Consider the following 22,862-nt stretch of genomic DNA (forward strand, 5'->3'; position numbering starts at 1 on the left):
TTGAAAGGGGGGGGGTTTTGACAACCCAGCGGCGGGGGGTCTGGGGGGCCTTCCCCAGAAAATTTTGAAAAATTACTTTGAATTTGTTGCATTCTGAGAGCATTTTCAACAAAAATGTGGGTATGAATATTCCTGTAACATGGTGCTGTCCGGTGGCATAGCAAAAGGATAAGACCATGTTTTTTTCGGCATTTTTCGGAAATAAAGCTAAGTCTCTGTGTTTTCTTGTTGATAATTCCTGGCTAAGATGTTTAGTATTGGCAAAACTCGCTCTTTTAATGCAGTTTTGTTCAAAATTAGGCAATTTGTTTTAGACTGAAAGCATCATTCTCAATATAGTGACGTCACACGCGTGCCAAAGGGGGGGGTTGTAACCCTCAAACCCCCCCCTTGGCTACGCCACTGCATATACTTGCTTTACATCTAGCCTAATAATAATAATCATGCTTTTATTTGCCCCCATTGCGATAACATACAATACACTGCGATCACAGATGCGATACAACAGACGACAGGAAGCAGCGAAGTGACATATAGTCTTCGAGTCAGCTGCTCCCTTTATTTTGGCTTGCCTTTAAGTGTCTTTCGCCGAGACACAGCCGCGTGCTCTGGAGCGGTGTCGAACCCACGTCCTTTCGAACGTCGCGCAGACGTTCTCACCACTCGGCTACGCCTACCGCAAAGGCTTTGTTAAAAAAAAAACAGCTTACCGTACGGTAGCCTACTGGTAACTTTTCAACTGTCTTTATAAACAATTAAACTTTAAATATGCTCTAGGTAACATTTGCTAACTGTCTTCTGTAGCTCATTGTACCAGCTGTACTACAAAACTTTCTACGATTTAAAAAAAAAACACATGTTTAAAGCACTACAAACTATCGCCCTGGTAGTGTCATGAGAATAAGGCAATCATCGCGAGCCTTCGTATCCCCTTCTCTAGATATCCCGGGGCTCATATTGTCTAGTCAATCATCTTCAATTTCAAGTTGCAGGCCAGGTTATAGACTAGTCTGTCTTGACTTGATCACATCAAATCGAACTGGTCCGACTGTGAATGAAATTTTACACATAGCGGACAGCTACTGTAAGCGAACGACGATTGTGTTTTGCGAAACTGTAAGTCAATTAAATTTATCAACCTGTTAAAGGCAATGCAAGAACAGCATTTGAAAAATCAGACATCAAAGTGAAAAATCCTAACAACATAAGTGCACAGATAGGCCTTCGTTTTAACGACATAAGCTACAAACGGCTGTCATCTGGAAATTTCTGCATCAAAAGACCTACGTAAGCAGAGGAGTAGTCGACATGTGGTAGGAAATTATATCTTTATTACTTAGAAATTCAAATGCAATAGTTTTAATATTTTTAATCAATAATTTTGTCATGTTTTATGTGATCTTTTATGTTTTAAAATCTCGACAGCAGACATCATGAAATCTTCATTGCACATATCACAGTGGAAACCACGCTGCAATCGAGGTATGCTGGTGGAAGCTTTATCCGCTGCATTGATCTTGTCTTCTTTTTCCTTAAAAATAAAGATTCTCAGCTGTCATTACAGATTAACATAGGCCAAAAAGCCTCGTTACTTTAAACCAAACTTCGTTATAGAAATTGAATAGTGTACTCTATAATGATCAGTGGCGTGGCTAGGGAATGTGCCGCCTGGGGCGGATTCAGATTTTGCCGCCCCTTCAAGAAAAAGCATGTGAAAATGCTTTTATTTTTCACTTCTTTTGCATTATCAACAAAAAAAAGTCCTGTCTGAGAGTGCCGCCCCCCAGATGTGCCGCCCGCCCTCTAGCTACGCCACTGATGATGATGAACAATGCGTACGAAAAAACTGATTCGCAATATAATCAATGACCGGAGAAACATATTTCAGTGGATAAATCAAAATCAAGTCACTCACAGCTGTATCACTATCAGTTTGGCCACAAGCTGCTTGGTGACGAATTCGTTCAGAAACAGTCAAGGGCAGTTTCACTTCACAAAGCGGACAAGTCCAAAATTCCCTTAAATAATCGTGTCCGACGGTGGACTCTTCTCCATCGTGCAGACAATTATACGTCAGGAAAGGAGCTAGCTGTATCCCTCCCTTCACTTGATCAGGTGCTGCTTTTGTAAGCGCCATGCCAAATCGGCCTACACCTGAAAATAATGACACATTGAATCAAGGTGAGATGAAGCGAAGCTTTTGTTGAAGCATACACTGCGTTAGTATATACTGTAGTTCATCATATTAACATTATCATTACTGTTCTGACGTCACAATGAATATTTGAGGGGGAAACGTGACTCAACGTTTCGTTTTGACTTAAACCTTTCAGTATACCAGTGGCGGTGGAGCATAGCTTGGAGGAATAAACGGCAGCCCAGCGTCAGCTGCACAAACCACAGTGCTCGAAATCACGTTCCCAGTCATAACAAACCAGAAAGTCAGCACTCTAGCTAGATACCAAAGTGTACATTGATTCAATGTAAGAACGGATGCTGCCAGCTGAGACTACAACTGCTGCCATGATATACAGCAGTGGTTCCCAACACATGGGTCGCGACCCAAAGTTGGGTCGCCTGATTATTTTTTTGGGTCGCTTGTTTTCAGGCATATTGTATCTTGGGCGAAAAATAACAATATAAATTTTTTAAAACGTGAAGAGATCGATCACAAAACTGGAAAATATAACCACAAGTCATGAAGCGTTTCATGTCGAGACATCGGAAAGCTTTGTAGCATGATCGTAGTGCAAGAAGTTTTAACAGTTTTCGTTTTTATTATTGTTATTATTATTATTAAATATAAACCCAACAAAACTTTCAGTCTCAAACATAAATTAACTTGCCAAAATTACGGGATATACATTGTAACATGCACTATATGTCACGAACACTATGTAGGACAAACCATGACAAATTTTTCCACACGTTGTCGTTGGGCCACACATAGTCTGATGTGGTAAAACGCATCAAAGACAAAGCCCCAAGTGCTGTATGGACTCATTGCTTTCTTCACAGAGAGGCCTTTGCTGCAAAAAAGCTGTCTCAAGAGCGGCACGAAGTGTTGAATGATGTTGTAAAGTGTGTAAACTTCATCAAAGCAAGTCTACTAAATCGACGTTTGTTTTCGTCTTTGTGCACTGACATGGATTCTGATTATTACCAAGCATTGCTGCTGCACACAGAAGTGCGATGGTTGTCACGAGGTCGTGTCCTGAAGCGAATTTGTAATTTGCGGGAGGAGATTGATATCTTCCTGAGGCAACAGAACTTGTGAGATTAGCCGAGAAGTTTTTGCAAGAAGATTTCAACGCAAAAGTTGCTTACCTTGCCGATATATTTGACTCTCTGAATTCTCTAAATTTATCTACACAAGGCAACGGCTTTACGGTGATTGATCGCGCCGCAAAAGTTTCTGCTTACTAGAAAAAACTCATATTCTGGAAAAGTTATGCCACCAGAGATGAGTACGATATATTTCCTCAGCTAACGCAATATATTTGTGGCAAGGAAGTTGATATTAAGCAAACTATAATTGGACACCTGGAACAGTTTGCCAAAAAGTTTGTGGACTACCATGGAGAATCTCGAACACCTAGTAGCCAAAATGATTAGATAATTGATCCATTTGTTGGAAAAGATCTGCCTCGACTTCCCATCCATGTTGCAGAACAGTTTATGGACATAACGACAGAAGCAGCAAATCGTATTTCTTTTACGTCCTTCATAGACAAACACTCCAAAGATTCTGCAAACATCTACTTTTGGGTTTCCATGTACAAAGTGTATCCCACAGTTTCAAATTTAGTGATTCAAAAACAGATTCCATTTGCAACAACTTGGCTTTGTGAGACTGAATTTAGCGCCATGTGTGCATTGAAAACTAAACAGCGAATCCGGCTAAGTTAAAACCGACATGCGGCTATGCCTAAGCAAAATAGCGCCTCGATTTAAAAAACTCACTGACAGCAAGCCAGCACAGCTATCTCATTAGTGATTTGAAAAACATATTATTTTTGGAAAAAGTTACTGCTTTTGTAGTGCTGTTTGTTTGCAACGCAATCTTGTATGGCTTTTAAAATACTACGACAATTTGCTTGGGTCGCAAGATTTTACCGAACTAAATTTTTTTGTAAAAATGGGGCGCAAGATTTTACCGAACTAAATTTTTTGTAAAAATGGGTCGCCTTAAAAACGAGTTGGGAACCACTGATATACAGTATGTAGGCTACTAGAATTTACTATGGGTTTCCAGCACTGTTTTATGCTCGTTAAAGCAAACTCAAATAAATAAAAAAAAAACACAAAAAAAAACGTTTCACCAAAGACGTAGAGTAATCATTCAGCCGAGTTCAAAGACAGAGCAAGTCTTGCGTGATGCTCTGAGCTAGGCCGTTTGACACACGAAGAAGATCATAGAGAAATTCAATCTCAAGTTGATATAAAGGAATGGGTAGATCAAATCAAAAATACCTTTTTCGCCTTCACCCAAATCCTCATCGTTCATTCCTGGACCAACATACATTTGTTTCTTTTCCAATGACGTAATACGGCGTAAACGATACAAAAATTTACTGTCGAGAAACTCGGCGAGTTTGTCGCTTAAAAACCTTTGTAACCTCTTAGTCTTGCGTGGCATCGAATAATCTGCAAAAGAGTCAGGTTATGTTGACAATCAAGACTGGATTCGTAGTCTTTCCGTGTGACTCGGAATGCATCGCTTAACAAACGTCTGTGTCGAATTTTTTTCGGCTATAATAACTCCGTTGCATCAAACAATCAATAGAAATTACTGATCTAGAAATTGTCTCAGTGTCACCAACTTATTAACTTGTCGGTTGTGTGGCTGCACGGAGAGAGCCTCCCGACAGCTCACGGCTACATCTTACCGTGGGCAAAACACTGCATGGTATGCTAAAATAGAAGAAACTAACTCGATGACAGTAGAACAGTGTAAAACTGTAGATAGAATGTATGTTCTCACGAAATAAAACAACTGTTATTCCCTAATATGCCAAGAACGAAGCTGTACTAGTGTACCTTGTAGTTACTATAAAAAAGCTTCGCAGATAACATGTTGCAAGATATCTTGTACACATTTTATTTTTGTTTGACAATCGGTAATATCAACCTTCAATGTCTTTATGATCAACCGCGTCCAGTCTGAGCTTCAGAAGCTGGTCCCAGGCCGAACGAAGTTGCAGTGTTGACGCGACAACTTTTTGTGCTGAGTCATTGTCAGGTATTGAAATTTCGATCCATTCATCTGCGATTATCCTCTTGCATTCTCCATCAGTATCAAGCGATTGGGAAAAGAGAAGAATCGTTTGAAGAGCAGGTATCTATAGTTAATCAAAGCAAACTTAAAGTACAAACTTAAAACTAGTCTTTATTTTTACAAAAATATCATCAACTGATGTTATGGAGCTTTAAAAATAGCACATGAAAACAGTATATTCTTGCTTTCGCTTAACTTCCTTTTACGCTAAATATGACATTATTTGTTAAATGATGCAATGCAATATGATTATTTTAACACCCTTATTTATACAGGCTCTCATGTCTGTTTGAACTTACATACGAATTTGCATCTAACTTGAACATTATTACAAGGATAACTTGTTTTCATATACTTGTGATGATAAAGCTGTTTAATGTTTGTAGTCCACAAAACAAATCATATGGGGTATAACATATTCCGACCTAGCACAGCAACAGAAAGCACAGAATATTGAAAATACAACTTCTTCTTGCGTTTAAGGCCGCCGTTGTTATATCCAGGCATAGCAGCCACTGGATTGTGTATTCCACGAGCGTTGTTAGGTCCATATGTCTATCCTTGGGTCGGTATACAGGACATTGGTAGAGAATGTGGTATGCAATCTGAAAATCTGAGCCACATGCACAAGATGGTGAGTAGGCGAGGCCCTATTGGAACATGTTGCTATTGAAACGGCCCACCCCAGTTCGCAAGCGATTGAGTTTCACCAATTCCTTTTGACTTAGTTCTGCTCCTGGTGGAGCATTGGTATTGGGAAGGCCAACTCGTGTATGATCACCAACACAAAATTAGACAACAGAGAATAAAAATGAGCGATGGATTTCGTCACAAGCAAACTTACCCTCATCGTATTCACAAGATACGGCTTGGTGGTTTCGAGTAGCGAGACATACGTCAGTAACTGATGACGGTGACTGAGGAGACCACGTTGACCAGAATGACCTTCGCGCAGCAGATCAGGATCATCCTTGCCTGAAGGTTCAAGCTCTTGAGGATGGTGCGCAAAGTAGCTGTTGGGGTGGAGGACTACAAACAGCTTGTTGCGTGTGTGAAATATCTGGGATGAAATAAGCTTCTTATTTTCCAAGACTAAGTTGGGTAGTCGGAGTGTCGGAACGGCTTCAACATTGAGGCAAAAAGATATACACTGTTACCAGGGCCGTTGAGAGGATAATGTGGGCCTGGTACCAATGAGATTTCCCGGCCCCAAAGCAGAACACTTCTACCAAAAGTGCATTATATGTAAAGATACCGAAGTAGCTTTTTCAAGTTTCCGGGCTCTTTGGAAAGGTTACAAGCACCGAAGATCACCCCGAGCCTGGGTCGAAACGTACCCTTAAAGCCTTGTCAACAGTACGGACGATTATGTAGGGTCAACACTTTCACATTTAAACCGGTTCAAAATCAGAAGCATCGATTATATTATCACACAAATTACTGTCTTGTCGAGAACACGGTCGCGAAGTATAGGAGCGATAGAAAATAAACTCAGCTAGAAAATTGTATTTCGTCTCAAAGACAAGTACCTGGTCGGAGTCTGAAGAATAGTTGTTGCAGTCGTCAGGAAATGCAAGCTGCGGGTACAGGCCGGACACTAAAATTATCTTCAGCATGATGATCTCTCTCAAGGTTAAGCTACGTCTTTCGCTGGAGGCCTAATTGAAAAGCATTAAAAAGAACTGCAAGTAAAATTTTAAAAGACGTTGTAATATCGGTTGCGAATCAATAAAAAATGGAGTCTATCTATTTAATGTCTCTTGTTTCCCGTATTGCGAGGGTTGGACGTTGTGAGTGATCCATATAATAAGCTTTGCAAGAAATGGTAAACGACCGTATAATTTGAGGAGCAGCGACAACCTGGGGTGGTAAAAGGATAAACCATCGGCCTTAGGGGTTCAAATTGCAAAGAAAAAGGAAAATTCTAGTCTGAAAGGAGCTCAGCTAAAGCATCAGGGAAATCTAACAAACACCCAAGAGATTCGCTCTGGTACCAAATTACAGGTTAAAAAAATATTCCAACGAACACTATTTGGCCATTCATTAAGTTTCTTTCATTCAGACTTATCAGACCTTATCTGATTTTTGAAATGTGCATTTTCTCATCAATTTTTTGGGTCATTTACACTCTTCAGTTGACAAAAATATTGTGTTTTTGATAGAAATTAAACCGCGCAATTATTTTTAATTAGCACAACATATTTTTCAATTTTATCACAAATCATCACCCTGTGAAGCTTGTCAAGATCATGACGAAGTTTGAACTCAAGATCTTTCACGTTTGCTGCGAGTGATGACGTGGCAATGTCGTCAGCGTCATCGTTGTCTTCGTCAGAACGGTCGATTTCGTATTTTCCGTCGGTACGCTTCAAAACCTTTCGTTTTCGCGACTCCGCTCTGTGCAATGAAGTCAGGGGATCGATCGTTCATTTAAATTACAATCTTCCCCGCTTAGTTAAGCTCAATTTGGCCGAGTCCGTAATTACTGAATGTGCAGGAGTAGCAGAGCATAGTCTCCGCTTAATAAGCCCAAAATAGTCAAGTTCCGAAGTGGTCTTAATAAGCGGGGACTACAGTACTAGTTAAAATGTTCTACCATTCTATGAAAAAACGCAAAAGGACATATTTGAAGTGTTCACCTAGTGTTACAGCATGAAAAGAGCAGCATTGATCTGCATTTATTGCATGACACATTTTCCCAGACACAACAGTCATCTTCTCATTAACTGGAAAACATTCAAAACCACTAACCTTAGTCGGGTTGTATGAAGACTATTGCCTAAAACGTGTGATCACAATGCAAATATATTTCGAAAACCAAGTGTCCACTACAGGCTTATGTGACGACAAGATCGAATAACAAATGATTTATCAGCGCCCGAAAACAGCAAACAAGATGAACCTTTCTTCCACTTTCAGTTCTCGCAATCTCTTCCTGTCAGCATGACGTCGCCGCCTCTGGTAGCTCGTTTGCGCCCTCTCTGTCGTGTCCACGTCAGAAAGAAGGGAATTTCCCTAAAGAGATATCGAAGTGACTTTATTTTTCAGCGTGCGTTCATGAAATGAATGGTGGGATAATCGAGTGGGCTAGGCGCTTTGTTTACACCCATACAACCTGGTTCGACAAATGGCTAAGGTAGATGTTGAAAAAGTAGACGGGAGAAAGAAATGGCCACCCTCCCATTGTTGGTGCCGAGGGGTTTTGACAACAAAACCTTATCTTTCCTCCCTTCGACATTCAGTGGAGCACTGCTTTTATTGACAAAATGTGCACACGATTGAGTTAGTTAGTTAGCCTATGTATACGTTCTTTCTTTCGAATTTTAAAAAACCTACTTAGTACATAGGTTACACACAAGAAAGTTAAATCTAGCACCCATTGGTAAAACATTCCAACAGAATATACCTTTAGCAGATCTTGAAACTGCCTTTGAATGTTCGCCATCTCATAAAACCGTTGCTCTTCCAACCCACGTCGTTTACACCATTTCCTACTTGATGACCGCGGGTCTCCCTTCATCTATAAAGTAGCAAGTTCTTAAAACGTATCAACCAATCTTAAGGACTATATACTGTACTTATTTTAATCAAACTTCTCCCTATTTTAAGGACATTCTCCTATTGGCTGTCGTCGTTGGTTGATCTTTTGGTCCAGAAAGGAAATCCTTTTATCAGCTCAGATTGGGGATGTCACTCAGGATTACACTGTCGGCTGCATAGAGCCCAGCTAGGACGTATGAAAGTGCGCTGGTTAGGCACTGAACAAGGGCATGCGGCTATGTCTTTAGTAAGATACAAAAGACATGCCTGAAGGTGGACAGGAAGATTGGCTTCCTTGTCGTTCACCCACTTAGTCTAAATCTTCAACTACCGGGAAAGCCTGGATACGACACCAAAAAATCAACCGGAGAGCAACCAAGCTGTGATTTTATCGTCTCAAACAGGCACCTTCTGATAGACGGAAAATGGTATGATCGTTGATGGCATAGTTTGTTTTACAGCACAACACAGGCTAAAAAAAATGCAGCTTCCCATTGGTGCATTGGTTGGTGAAAATCCATTGGAGAAAAAGTGGCCTAGTTATTATCACGCAACTATGAATGTTGTAATGTATTTTCTTCTAAAGATCACTGAAAACCTGTATCCATTCGTCATAGAGATTGAGAAGGGTGATGGGATCGCCATGATCCGACTCCAAAGGTCTCCTCCTGGTGCAGGCTTCAGGATTATTGTAGGCTTGTCGCGTGTAGGGAGACTGGACACTCAGCACTGATGCTATTGATATGACGGGTTCCACGATATCAAAAAGACTTCCCATAATTAACATTTTACCTGAAAAAAATGTTTCAAGTTAAAAAAAATAGGTTGATTGTCCAAGCTTAAAGTTATACAACTTTGGTAGAGAGTTTGCTTTGTTGAACCATTCACAGATGAAACCAAGTGACAACATGTTCAAAAATAAAACTATGGACGTTGCCGGCTGACATCAAGTCTTTTTCGAACATTTAAAAGGATGATTTTCAATGTGCAATGTCAAGTTTGTAGCAGATTAAACTTATTTCTTGCATTGTCTCTTCCAAGATCTCCATCCAGGCCGTCGTTTTCGTGGTAGATATGCTAATGGCAGACAGCAAACAACATTTTTATAATTTTCCACTAAAAATAAACCATCAGCCAACCAAGAACACTTTGGGACACTGCACGACGTGGGGAGCGCTGGTAAAATTTACAAGCTCAACAACATCTAGTTTATCAAAGACCGAACTGGCTTTGTGACATACGACGAAACGTATCGTATCCTGGGCTGCATCGCACATCTACAATACAATTTTTAAAATTTATTTTGACCAACCACAATGCAATGATACATAAGTAATACCGATACACGAAGTTCTGCCGTGAAATCCAAACAAAGCAAAAACGTCCATCACAACACAACAACGTCGTCATGCATGGTATATACTCTCACCCTTTAACTGCCACGGCCTCTTTAAGGAGCCCAAGCCCTAAAAAAATACACACTTTTTGCAATCACTATAACTCTAGTCTTTGTTTGCCAAACTGCATGGGTCTTACTTTTTTAGAAAGAGGAAGACTTGTATTGTCTAAAAGTTGAAAAAAATTACTAGGTTTGTATTTGAATTTTTTCTGCAATTTTAATCATTTACAGAATCATTGGCAGTTACCGTTCTCAAAATACAGCAGTTCAAAATCAAAGCCTTGCTCAAGCTAAATTCTGAAAAATGCATCAAAAAAGCGTGGCAGTTAAAGGGCAGCAAGTCTCGCACTAAAATGAACCTAGTTTGTTGACATCAAAAAAATAACTAACTTACCTATGGTAACATCCACAGGCAATTGAGACAGCATATGACCAAGCGATGTAATCTTCTCGTCGGTGTCGATGGCTCCATGCTCGAACAATCCTCGTATCGCATCGTTAAGAGCGCCATCTGGCGGGGGTTCGATAAATGAAAACGACCGCACGTCGGACAAGCCCATGCTTTTCATCTGTCAACGATTGCACGAAACTAACGCTAAGTATTGTTACGATACGTTTACTTTTCGCTACAATGCCGTAAAGGTATTACAACAACGCAAGAAAAATTAAGTCAATAAGTCAATTAAGATAAAATCCACTTCCTGTAGAATAGAGATAATAATGAAGTTTTCTGAAAAGGGGCACCACTTGGCATAAAATATTCAAACCAGACTGCCAAAGACAAAATATTTATTCAAATAGCCAACATAAAAAATCTTTTACTTGCAATATAAGAGAGTCTAGCGGCACTCTTTGGATTTCAGGTACAGAATAATCAGCCAGGGCGTCATAGTCTTCTTCAGAGTACAGGCGGAAACACACACCAGGTCCGGTTCTTCCAGCTCTACCTGGCACACAAAATACACATTTAACCTACGGTGATAAAATTAGTTACAAATATTTGTCAGTTTCTGTAACTTGACATTAGGAAATGTGTCAGTTGTGACAATTTGATCAAATTACTACATTGTGCCAACGGCAATAAACTGAGAATTTTTGCACCTTGGTATGGTATCAGGACCTTGTTCAACGATGAACTGGCAAAGAGATTTTCTAAGCTAATCATTTCAAAAGCTGAATGTTACCCTTTCTCTGCTCAGAGCTGGCTCTGCTTATCCAGAATTCCTTTAGTTTCTTCATCTTGTACTGGGCGTCGTAGCTCATTTCCTTAACTTTTCCAGAGTCGGCGACAAATCTCACGCCGTCCACAGTGACAGAAGTTTCGGCAATGTTCGTTGATAAGATGCACTTACGAACGCCATCAGGTGCTATATCAAACACCTTGTCCTGCTCTTCAATAGACAAAGTGCTATGCAATGGAAGCACGATCCAGCCTTTGGTTTCCTCAGCATACGCTGACATTGCTCCTTCGACGGTTGTTATTTCCTGCAAGACGCAACGCAAAAATTCAATAATACCGCACACCGTGCATCCAGAAGTTCAACATTAAACTACCCATAGAATCTTCATACAATCAAATACGGTAAAATCCGCTTAATAAGTCCACAACGGCACTAAACGATTTTGGATTTGATAAGCGGTAGATGCCATATTCAAAAAGAATAATAATAATTTCCTTCCAAAGCAAATTGGACTTAATAAGCGGATGTATTCGTTATCCGCGGATGTTTAAAGCGAATTCAGCTGTAGCAGAAACGCGAGTTTACTGTTGCGTTGATGCATGAGAAGGAATTACCTGCATTCCAGGCAGGAACACTAACAAATCTCCTCGTTCGTTGGAAGGATATTTCTTGTCGATTCTTTGCAGAATGCGAACGTACGGTCGAGGGTCGAGTTTACTTGTTTTTCCAGTTTGTTCTTCCTAAAAATGTATTTGGTTGGGAAGAGCAAAAGTATCTCCACTAAAGGATTGTTATTTTACGTCGCTTCAACGTATGGCGATAGCATACGACCGATGACAATCTCAAGCAAAAAAAATTTAAGAAAAATATGTAAACTTTTAAAGATTTTTTAATTTAAGTCTTCTCATATTCAACAACCAAGAAACGATCATACTTACAAGAGGTATAGGAACATATTGCACTTGTATCGGATATAAACGGCCGGGCACTTGAATCACAGGAGCTCCTTCAAAGTAGTTTGAAAATAAATCAAGGTTGATCGTGGCCGACATAAGAACTAAGCGCAGTTCAGATTTCCTTGTCTCGTTTGACTTCATCAAGTTTCTCAAAAGTCCAAGTAGAAAGTCGGACTGTAGATGTCTTTCGTGCACCTAAAGATGAAGTTGCAACAGTCTGGTGACATGATCGAGGTAGGGCAAGCTTCCCAGCTGGCAGGTAACTGTAAAGAAAATGGGACTCTTTGCTCACACTAGATCAAGGGTCTCAAACTCAAATTGCTCTGAGGGCCAAATGAACACTTGTAAATAGACTCGAGGGCCGCACCGCACAAAAAGAAGTCAATTGTTTTTCCATTAGCTCAGTGGTTACGCGCTCCACTTAAGATCAAGCGGCACTGGTTCGGCTCTCGGGGTGTGCACTTGAGCAACACATTTCAGAACTGCTCTCCATTCAGCGGCACCTAATGGATGGAATAATTCCCGACAACAACACTTCAACAATCGAAAAACTTTACTCTGCCAATCTCGGCAACCGGGCCTGCGTCAAAAGCCTCTACAAGTATGCGAAACTACCAGGAATAACCTATCAAGGCTTTGTTAGTCCGAGGTAAAGATTCAAAACAAACCAATAAACAAAATAACACAGTGAAAACGCAATAAAAAAGATACTGTACAGTAGTAAGAACACACCAAGAACGTTAGATCGCAAGAAAAATTAGTAAGAACAAAGAGATAGAAAAACACTGTACTAACGCAAAAAAAACGAGAAAAAAAACAGAAAGCACGTAAACGAAACGACGGACGGAGAGCTAAAATCTTGCAATCAACTTTCAAAAACGCGGAAAAAATAAACTGTTGAAGAATTGACTTCAGCAAGTACCAAAGTTACTATTGCAATTATGACACAATGAGTGAATAAGCAATGTGATTGAGATGTAACAATACGAGTTTCCCGTACGCAAAAATGGCGCGACAGTAGTGTTAAAAAGTCGTCTGAAGTTTGATGGGCATTTTCAGGTTTTTTGAGCATTTTATCTTTCTATATAGAAAAATATGTACTGTGATTATGATTTATTTCAAAGTTTAAAAATGCATCGCGGGCCGCGCCAAAAGTCCTCGAGGGCCGCATGCGGCCCGCGGGCCGCGTGTTTGAGACCCTTGCACTAGATAGTGGATACTGGCCATACTGCACGTCATTTAAATCAAACTGTGCCCAGTTGGCAGCTTTTGCCATACCTGCCTCCCTGGCACATGGACATTACTTTGTCATCATACGACGTATGAAGAATCCAGACCGTCTGTAAACGTTGAATTATTGTAAAAATGATGAATCTTTCTGTCTGGAAAGGCTTAAAAAAGGTGAAGAATCATAAAGATTGCTGTATTTTTCAAAAAGTTGGATACATGGCAATTCAACATATTGGATCACCATTCACCACGCCTTGATATTAAGCAAGTCAATTCAAGTTTGAAGTACCAACCTCGTCTAGAATAATTACGTTATACTGAGAAAGGGTGGTATCTTGTTGCATTTGTCGTAGTAGTAACCCTTCGGTTAGGAAAAGAATTCTCGTAGATTTTGTTTTTGTACCTTCAAACCTGCAAGCAGATAAATTAATGCTTGGTGGTAGTTATCAGTTCAATTCTAGCCACTTAGCCAGAACAGTGCTTAAGCTAGGGGTGGGCAACCTTTTTAACACAAGGGACAGTTAGGAAAATGTAATGCTTACAGGAGGGCCGCACATCAAATAAACACTACGGTAATTCATATTTTCAGCAATGGAGTTTATCTTATTGAAGTTTTGTACAAGAATGTCATCCTCCTGCAGTGAATTCAATTTAAGCTGGATTTCTACAGGCGCAAAACTGATTTCACAAGTACAGTACAGTAAAGGGGAGTGAAAAAACGTTCATATCACTTCTTAGCTTCGAAATTGCGTAAATCGAGATGAAAATAGCCTTAATTTAAATATTCTATATATCGGAAAAATAGCTGGGAGAAGATGAAAGGCCGCACAAAAAATGGAAACGGCCTGCGAGCCGCACGTTGCCCACCCCTGGCTTAAGCAAACCTATTTATTAGAAACTGTGAAGAATCGGCATGCGAGTATGTCAAGATCCAAACGAGAAAAGGTTATTAAATTTAACAATACAGAAAAAAAATTATTCAGCTACATAGTGCGAAAATAATATTATACAACACAATACCGGTATGTTAAGGGAAAAGCAATGTTTAATTACAGCAAGATAACCTTATTTGATACGCCACTTCCGATCCGTATTGGTTCAGAGTTTCATATGCAACTCGCTTTGAAAGCGAGATTGCTGCAATTCTTCTGGGCTGCGTGCACGCTACATGAGTAAATCCAGACCGGATTAGATATTGTGGGACTTGTGTGGATTTCCCGCAGCCTGTGTCTCCGGCTACGATGACCACCTGATTGGTTTGTACAGCTTTCACAATCTGCTCTTGATATTGCGCAATCGGGAGATTGGCTTGCTCTGTTTTCAGTTTTTTGAGTTTGGCAAAATCTTGCTTTTGGCAAAAGTCGACATAATGGAGCACGGCAGAACGAAATTCTAGAATTCTTTCGCTGGTTAAAACTTGTTCGTCACCATCAAAGTCACTGTCGTAACCTTCCTTTCTTCTGAATAGAACAAAACAATAAATGCTGTTAAGTTTGGCATTGACAGAACACGCAAGTATGCTTACGCTCCTGCACATATCGTCAAAGTCATCATTACTGGGCAAACAGCACTTAAAGTTTTATCAAGCGGACTTTAACCCAAAACTACCCATTACCCAAGCAACTAGGTTTTCAAATAACAATTTTTTCAATTCATTTCATTTTTATGAACGTTCATGTGCAGATAGTTGACGCAGAACATTGTATTTTAAATTTGGAATGCTAATACCTTTTCTTGTGTTTCGTTTTTAAACGGCTATGAGAAGAGAGTTTTTCATCAATATCTTTAGTCAAAAGGGATACGTTGATGCGGTATCTAAAATATTAAAATGTTAGCAACAAGATTGCTATGTAAAACTTCTATTTTCATGTGTTCAATTGGGGATACACGATTTTATGCCACGGTCCGAATGATGCAAACACGAATGACTCTAATTGGAGACTATTTGGAAAAAACAAACAATTTGAGAAAACAAACTATTCAGTAAACATACAATAAATACAGTCAGAGATTATTACTGTATGGTAAAAACAGAGTGAAACTGTTCATCGGGCATTTGATAAATAAAGTGACTTGCGTCCTTCTGGTGATTATAGGCTACTACGGAATGGCCCGTTTCGGCGAGTCCGATTCGGCGAGTCCGATTCGACTAGTCCGATTCGGCGAGTTCCCTATTCGGCGAGAGCCTTTTTCGGCGAGTGCCCTATTCGGCGAGTTTTTGAAATTTTTAAAAGGAAATTATCGGGTACCGTAGCCTAATTACAATTGCCGTTTTTACATCGTTTTAACGTCGCTAAACGTTGAAATCGTGCAGAAAGGAATAAAAATAAAATGTTTGAACTATTAAATTAAAATTCGTCATGTCAGTTCAGTTATTTTTATTTTTGACCATCCTATCAAAAACAATACACGTCAACATAGCAAAGGTAGAAGCGACAAAAGCGAACGTTAAAACGTGCTTGAATTCGTCATGTCAGTTCAGTTGTTTTTATTTCTGATCATGATATCAAAAACAATTCACGTCAACATAGCAAAGGTGTAGAAAAAGGTAGAAGCGACAAAACGCGAACGTTAAAACGTGCTTGTGACCGAAGTAAGTTATTGAGTTGAAAAAAATTTGGCACGGTCGCAACACCTTCAGAAAAATTTAAGATATGAAAAAAAAATAAAACCAAGAAAATGTTACAAAAAAAAATCATGTTTATGTCTATAAGTTAGTACTTTTGAATAGTTAAAATGATTAGTTTGGATCAACAAATGTGTGACCTACAGCTTAGATTGAAAGGAAATTATCGGGTACCGTAGCCTAGTTATCCCGACCAGCAAAAATTTATTCCAAGAACCCAGTTAGCCTAACAGTTCATTTTTACATTGTAGTAACAGAATGAAAAGGCTAACCAAATGTGTGGCCTATCGTTTTAACGTCGCTAAACGTTGAAATCGTATAGAAAAGAGAACTTTGCTGACTAGGATACGTTGAAACTGAGAAACATTCACAGAAGCCCTACGATACGTTGCATTTTTAAGATAATGTATTCAGACGTTGAATCAATGTACAAATCAAATGTTATGCTAAATGGGTTTTTGGAACAAATCTTAGGGCTTCTGTGAATGTTTCTCAGCTTCAACGTGTAACATCCATTTATTGAGTTTTAAAAAACTAAGAAACGAAGTGTACCTACAAAACACAAACCATAAATATAAAGCGAACAAAGTAGGTCTGTTTCACACAATGAGAAAACTGAGAACTGAGCGCGTACTGAGAAAACAATCAACGTGAAGCGCTCTAGGCAAGGAAACCAGAACGTAGGAACATAATGTAGACTAAACGTAATTTTACAACACAACGTATCCTAGTCAGCAAAGTTCTCTTTTCTACACGATTTCAACATTTAGCGACGTTAAAACGATGTAAAAACGGCAATTTTTGCTGGTCGGGATAACTAGGCTACGGTACCCGATAATTTCCTTTCAATCCAAGCTGTAGGCCACACATTTGGTTAGCCTTTTCATTCTGTTACTACAATGTAAAAATGAACTGTTAGGCTAACTGGGTTCTTGGAACAAATCGAAAGGCTTCTGTGAAAGTTTCAAAGTATCCTAGTCAGCAAAAGCTCCCTTTTCTATACGATTTCAACGTTTAGCGACGTTAACACGATAGGCCACACATTTGTTTAGCCTTATCATTCTGTTACTACAATGTAAAAATGAACTGTGTTTTTGGAACAAATTTTTGCTGGTCGGGATAACTAGGCTACGGTACCCGATAATTTCCTTTCAATCCAAGCTGCAGGCCACACATTTGTTGATCCAAACTAATCATTTTAACTATTCAAAAGTACTAACTTATAGACATAAACATGATTTTTTTTTGTAACATTTTCGTGCCAAATTTCTTTCAACTCAATAACTTACTTCGGTCACAAGCACGTTTTAACGTTCGCGTTTTGTCGCTTCTACCTTTGCTATGTTGACATGTATTGTTTTTCATATGATGGTCAGAAATAAAAACAACTGAATTGACATGACGAATTTTAATTTAATAGTTCAAACATTTTATTTTTATTCCTTTCTGCACGATTTCAACGTTTAGCGACGTTAAAACAATGTAAAAACGGCAATTATAATTAGGCTACGGTACCCAATAATTTCTTTTCAAAAATTTCAAAAACTCGCCGAATAGGGCACTCGCCGAAAAAGGCTCTCGCCGAATAGGGAACTCGCCGAATCGGACTAGTCGAATCGGACTCGCCGAATCGGACTCGCCGAATAGTAGCAGACCCAGGCTACTAGTACGGTGCACGGTCGTTTGGTCGACAGACATTTGGTCGACAAGACATTTGGTCGACAGGGCGTTAGGTCGACAGAACGATTCATTTTTGGGTTAGGGTTAGAGTCAGGGTTAGATTAGGGTTATGGTTAGTTAACTAACCCTAACCCTAAAATAAATCGTTCTGTCGACCTAACGTCCTGTCGACCAAACGTCCTGTCGACCAAATGTCTGTCGACCAAACGTCCTGTCGACCAAATGACCGGGTACCACTAGTACTAGGTCACCTCCTGATGTTAAAGATGATACCTCGCTTTTATTACCGACGTTTCGTCAGTCAGCACGACTGACTTTATCATGGGGGCTGAAACAAAAACAGGTAAACACAACCTGTTCAGTAACAAATGCCACAACAAAAAAACATAGTGACGAAATGAGTAAAGTAGTCTGGTAATAGACAAAATCAGAGTTTAAAAACACAACAAGATGAGATGATAGAGATTATTATCAAAAAATTTGAAAGAAAAACAAGTTATTTCCCCAAATTTGACAATCCAATTTATACTTTTCATACAAATGCTGGGATGTACCATTGTACAAACAACACACTCTAACTGATTACAAAACATTGTTTACAACATACCTTGGATGATATTCTTCAGGAATATCAAGTTTGTCACTTGAATGAGACCATTCATCAGCTTGTTGCCTCCGGGATGTACTTGCTTCTGAATCTTTTAATCGATTTTGATAAACTTGATATTTTTTAAAGAACCGCCAGAAGTCTTCATATTCTTTAGTGCCCTCTTTTATAAAATCTTTGTGACGGAAAAAAATCTGAAATATTCAAAGTATATATATATTTTTAAACTTGAAATGTGTCATTGGTCATTTAGGTGTTATTCCTATTAAAGTCTGCAGATTATATCAGCTTGACAGGCAGGGTGATGCTTTTCACACAAAATATTATATTGAACAGAAAAATATAATATTTTGTTAAACAATAAAAACTATTAATAGCAGTACTACAAAAAGTGCTCAATGCCAAGCAAAACCAATTAAATCAAATATAGTTATTACTCTAACGACCTTCTGAGGATCCTCCTTTTAGGTGAAACAGGGCTGTCAAGGGTTTAGAGTGTAATAAGTATATATATATTTAATTTTATTATTTTGTTATTGCGCATGCATTTATTTGTTGTTAGTCATGGCTTCAGTTAGGGGTGTTCAATTTCGATTATTTGAATATTCGAAATTCAATTTGTTTTCGATTTTCGATTTCGAATATCACAACTATTCACCAAACTGCAAAATGTGATTTTAATAAAAGAAACGACATGAAAATTCGCTAGAAAACGCGAAAAAAAGCCATGAAAATTTGCGAAAAAAGAACACAAAATAACGTCTACAGCTCCAGGCCCATGTTGGTGTTTATGAACACAAGCTGATCGACATGGTCACCCGTCAGTCGGGATCTCAGCTTCATGAAGGTCAGGCCAGCTTTTGAAAACGATCGCTCCACTGGAGCCGAGGTCGCTGGGATCCCAAACACTTCAAGTTCATCTTCACAGCGAGCGATTCACTGCCGTGACATTTCACTGCAGAGTGCAGAGGTTTCGACTCAAAAGCGACATCGAGTACGTTTGCAAGCGCATAAAGCTAAACGCACGCTTCGTCTACGTAGCAAATTATGTTGTTGTTGGATGCATTCAACATCTGATGACATTGAATCGACACAAAATGGTAGATGTTTGCTATGTCCCAGGCAGCAAAATCAGTCATTTTTACATTGATTCAACGTCTGCAGACATTAAATCAATGTAAAAATGACAGATTTTGTTGTCTGGTGTTGGATTGTAGCATCGCAACTCGTTCATAGTGATTATTTATCGCAAAGCTGTTGCGGTTTGCATTCAAAAAGTGTTTTCCTGCTGCCGATCGCTAGTTCATCTATTGTTTTATGTATCAATATTCAATACAGCATAAAAAGTTGCCCCCACACAGAAATATGCGTGGGGGCCTGGCACCCACGCAGGCCCGTAGCCAGCCAGGGGCCTGGGGGACATCGCCCCCTGAAAAAAATTTCGCCCCCTCTTGGCAAAATCTCAACATTCTCGAGCAACAGCTACAATTATAATGATTTTGCCCATTTAAATTTTTTCGCCCTTGTCCCCCTAAAAAAAAGTTGCCCCCCCTGCTCTGCGGTCTGGCTATGGCCCTGCCCCCACGGCTTAGGCGCCTATGGATTCGGTAAAAAATGGATAAAACTGCGACAAAGCTCAGCCTACACTTTCTGCTATTGCACAACCTAGCTATCTTCATTCTTGAGAGAAATTTGGCATTAAAAATGCCAACCTGGCATCCCTGGCCGTTGGACCCGCGAGAGCGTGTGGTAGTCACGTGATCGACTATGCGCATGCGTCGAAGTCTTTTTTCGCTTGCAAAATGCGACAAGACAGATTTCGCGCCACTCGCGTTACTTTCAACCGCGTTCAGCCGAAACGGCTGCTATAATTTCGAATATGTCCGATACGAAAAACGAATTTCGAATATCACCTTAATCGAAATCGAAAATCGAAATTGAACACCCCTAGCTTCAGTGAGCGAAGCTGCTTTATCCGGCAATGCTTTTCACACAAAATGTTATATTGAACAGAAAAATATGTCATAGTTTCCATGAGTGAAGCTGCTTAACTTGGCAATGCTTTTCACACAAGGTGCTATATTGAACAGAAAAATAATATTGTTTTTAATGCGCGTGTTTGACATTTATTTGTTGTTAGTCCAGGTTTGCGTAGGCGAAAGCTTTATCGATAAATTATTCAAATTTCCGAAAATGACCGAGTTCACTTTTAGTTTTAAAAGTCAAATACTAACTGCACTAAAGAACAGTAAAAAACATATATTCAAGCGGGTGGTAAAAATTTTGATGTGCAGTGCCTGACTATGCAAGTACAGCAATGAACCCACATGCTCTTTTGTTTGAAAAGGTACACTAGGTGTAGGGATAAAGATTTTTATTAAACAATTAATAAACACGGAAAATGCATAATTGAACACGGCAAATACTAAATTAACCCACCTAAAAAACACAATGCAGATTTTACTAGGAATAGTACCTAAATGACCAGGCGTCACAGTGCTCCGCACCTAAATATCCTGATGCCACAGTGTGTGCGGCTATTTAATTGGCGCTTAATTGTCTGCACCTAACAGACAGGGACCCCAAAATACTTTAGCAAATAAAAACAGTTCCCAGATGCTAATGACAGAAATCTGAACTTGAACAGTGAAAAACAATACAGTCACTTATCATCAGAACATTCAAAAAAATACTTGTAGCATTAAATAATGCTATATCTAAATATTATAAATAAAAAACAACTGTAATTTAATCTGCCAAAAAAAAAAAATCTCTAAACCTGTACTTCCTGAGGAGATATTAAATATTACAACTGTAATTTAATCTGCAAAAAAATATTTTTGAAAAAATCTGCAAAAAAAAGTTTTTTGCAGATTAAATTACAGTTGTAATATTTAATATCTCCTCAGGAAGTACAGGTTTAGAGATTTTTTTTTTTTTTTGGCAGATTAAATTACAGTTGTAATATTTAATATCTTTTCAGAATTATCGATTCTTTACTGTTTACATGTTTTTACAGACCTTCTGATGATCCGTTAGGTGAAACAATTTGAAAAGGCTTCAGATAGTAATAACTACATTTGATTTAATTCGCCCTGCTTTGCCTTTTTGCTTGGCATTGAGCACTTTTTGTAGTATTAATAGTTTTCATTGTTTTAAATAAAAAACACATATATAAATCAGTTCTAACTGTCAAGCATCCAGAAAAGTGTGAGAACACTATTCACATTTTCGTGCATTAAAAGAATAAACAAAAAACACATCATAACATATTTAAGCATAAAAATAGGTAAATAACCATCATACAAACATGTCAATAGACACACAATAAAATGAAAGACACAGCTACCAACTCTGTTCCTTGCCACTCACATGTGTAGTGTGTACACAAAAGATGAGTAGTTTTAGAGGTGATTTATATATATAAATTATTTTTGAAACATTAAATATATCGTATATTATACCATAAAAAATTGAAAACTTAAAAGTTGTTTTATTACTTTCTTTGGTATTTCATTCAATATTATCACTCTGTGAAAACATAGCCTAGCAACTTTTTACTAAAATTTAATTTCACAAATTTCAAACATATTATATGGAATCACATATGATGAATTTCATTCACACACATGATAAAATGAAAAACATGCCAGCCTATTAAATTATAAAATACATTTGGGCAATGTAATTGTTAAAAGAACTTGATGAAAATACCTTATTTAATGCTGTCTTGTGTGACTCCCAATTGAACTTATTCATAATGTTTACTGAGAAACTCATAAACAATTGCTATGTCACTCATCACAAGTCTAAAAATATAACTAAAATTTCAGCAATTGAATTTACTGGATGGAGTATCAATGTGGTGCTTGATCCAACTGATGTAAATTCGATATTACATTGAAATAAGGTTTAACTTATCAATTTGGTCGTAACTTTTGCTCCATCATAGAATCAAAAGTTAGCCTACAATCGAAAAATCAACCACAATTCTTATAACTAAGCATGCAAAATGCATGCCTTTGGTTTGATTTTGAATTTTTATCCTCAAACTGAAAAAAACGTTCATGATTAGTTATTCGTGGCAGTTTCGCATACTTGTACACTGTACAGGCTTTGAATCGGCGATGCAGGGCCGGTTACTAAGATTGACAGAGTGAAGTTTCTATTGTTGTTGAAGTGTTGTTGTCTTTGAGCTATTCCATCTACTAGGTCCCACTAAATTGAGAGCAGTCCTGAAACGAGTTGATCAAGTGCACACCCAGTGAGCTGAATCGACTCCTAGGCCTATTGATCTTCGGTAGGACGCTTAACCACTGAGCTAACAGGTGGACAAAGCATTTGGTTTGGCTGTTGAATTTTTAC

General features: G+C 38.7%; 1 protein-coding gene and 1 pseudogene across 2 annotated transcripts; both read right to left on the bottom strand.

Annotated features, from left to right (window-relative positions):
* Nucleotides 1–22,862, bottom strand: part of LOC145776957 (uncharacterized) — an 868,661-nt pseudogene that overhangs the window by 550,943 nt on the left and 294,856 nt on the right.
* On the bottom strand, nt 1,316–22,311 carry LOC145777358 (putative ATP-dependent RNA helicase DHX34). 2 transcript variants are annotated; one of them, XM_082588722.1, is made up of 20 exons: nt 22,212–22,311; nt 18,498–18,691; nt 15,313–15,399; nt 14,649–15,044; nt 13,878–13,995; nt 12,337–12,549; nt 12,013–12,138; nt 11,402–11,702; nt 11,040–11,164; nt 10,612–10,786; nt 9,417–9,610; nt 8,685–8,798; nt 8,181–8,293; nt 7,507–7,675; nt 6,808–6,936; nt 6,123–6,338; nt 5,132–5,342; nt 4,474–4,647; nt 1,916–2,154; nt 1,316–1,531 (listed from the first exon to the last, which is right to left on the bottom strand). In XM_082588722.1, exons 1-20 carry the CDS (start codon nt 22,275–22,277, stop codon nt 1,385–1,387), a joined length of 3,507 nt encoding a protein of 1,168 aa, XP_082444848.1. In that variant the 5' UTR covers nt 22,278–22,311; the 3' UTR covers nt 1,316–1,384. The 2 variants fall into 2 exon arrangements, with proteins under 2 accessions (XP_082444848.1, XP_082444849.1); XM_082588723.1 differs by having other exon boundaries at nt 1,316–1,521; nt 1,912–2,154.

The sequence above is a fragment of the Aplidium turbinatum genome, chromosome 9 (genome assembly GCF_918807975.1).
Source record: "Aplidium turbinatum chromosome 9, kaAplTurb1.1, whole genome shotgun sequence".
Taxonomy (NCBI): Eukaryota; Metazoa; Chordata; class Ascidiacea; order Aplousobranchia; family Polyclinidae; genus Aplidium; species Aplidium turbinatum.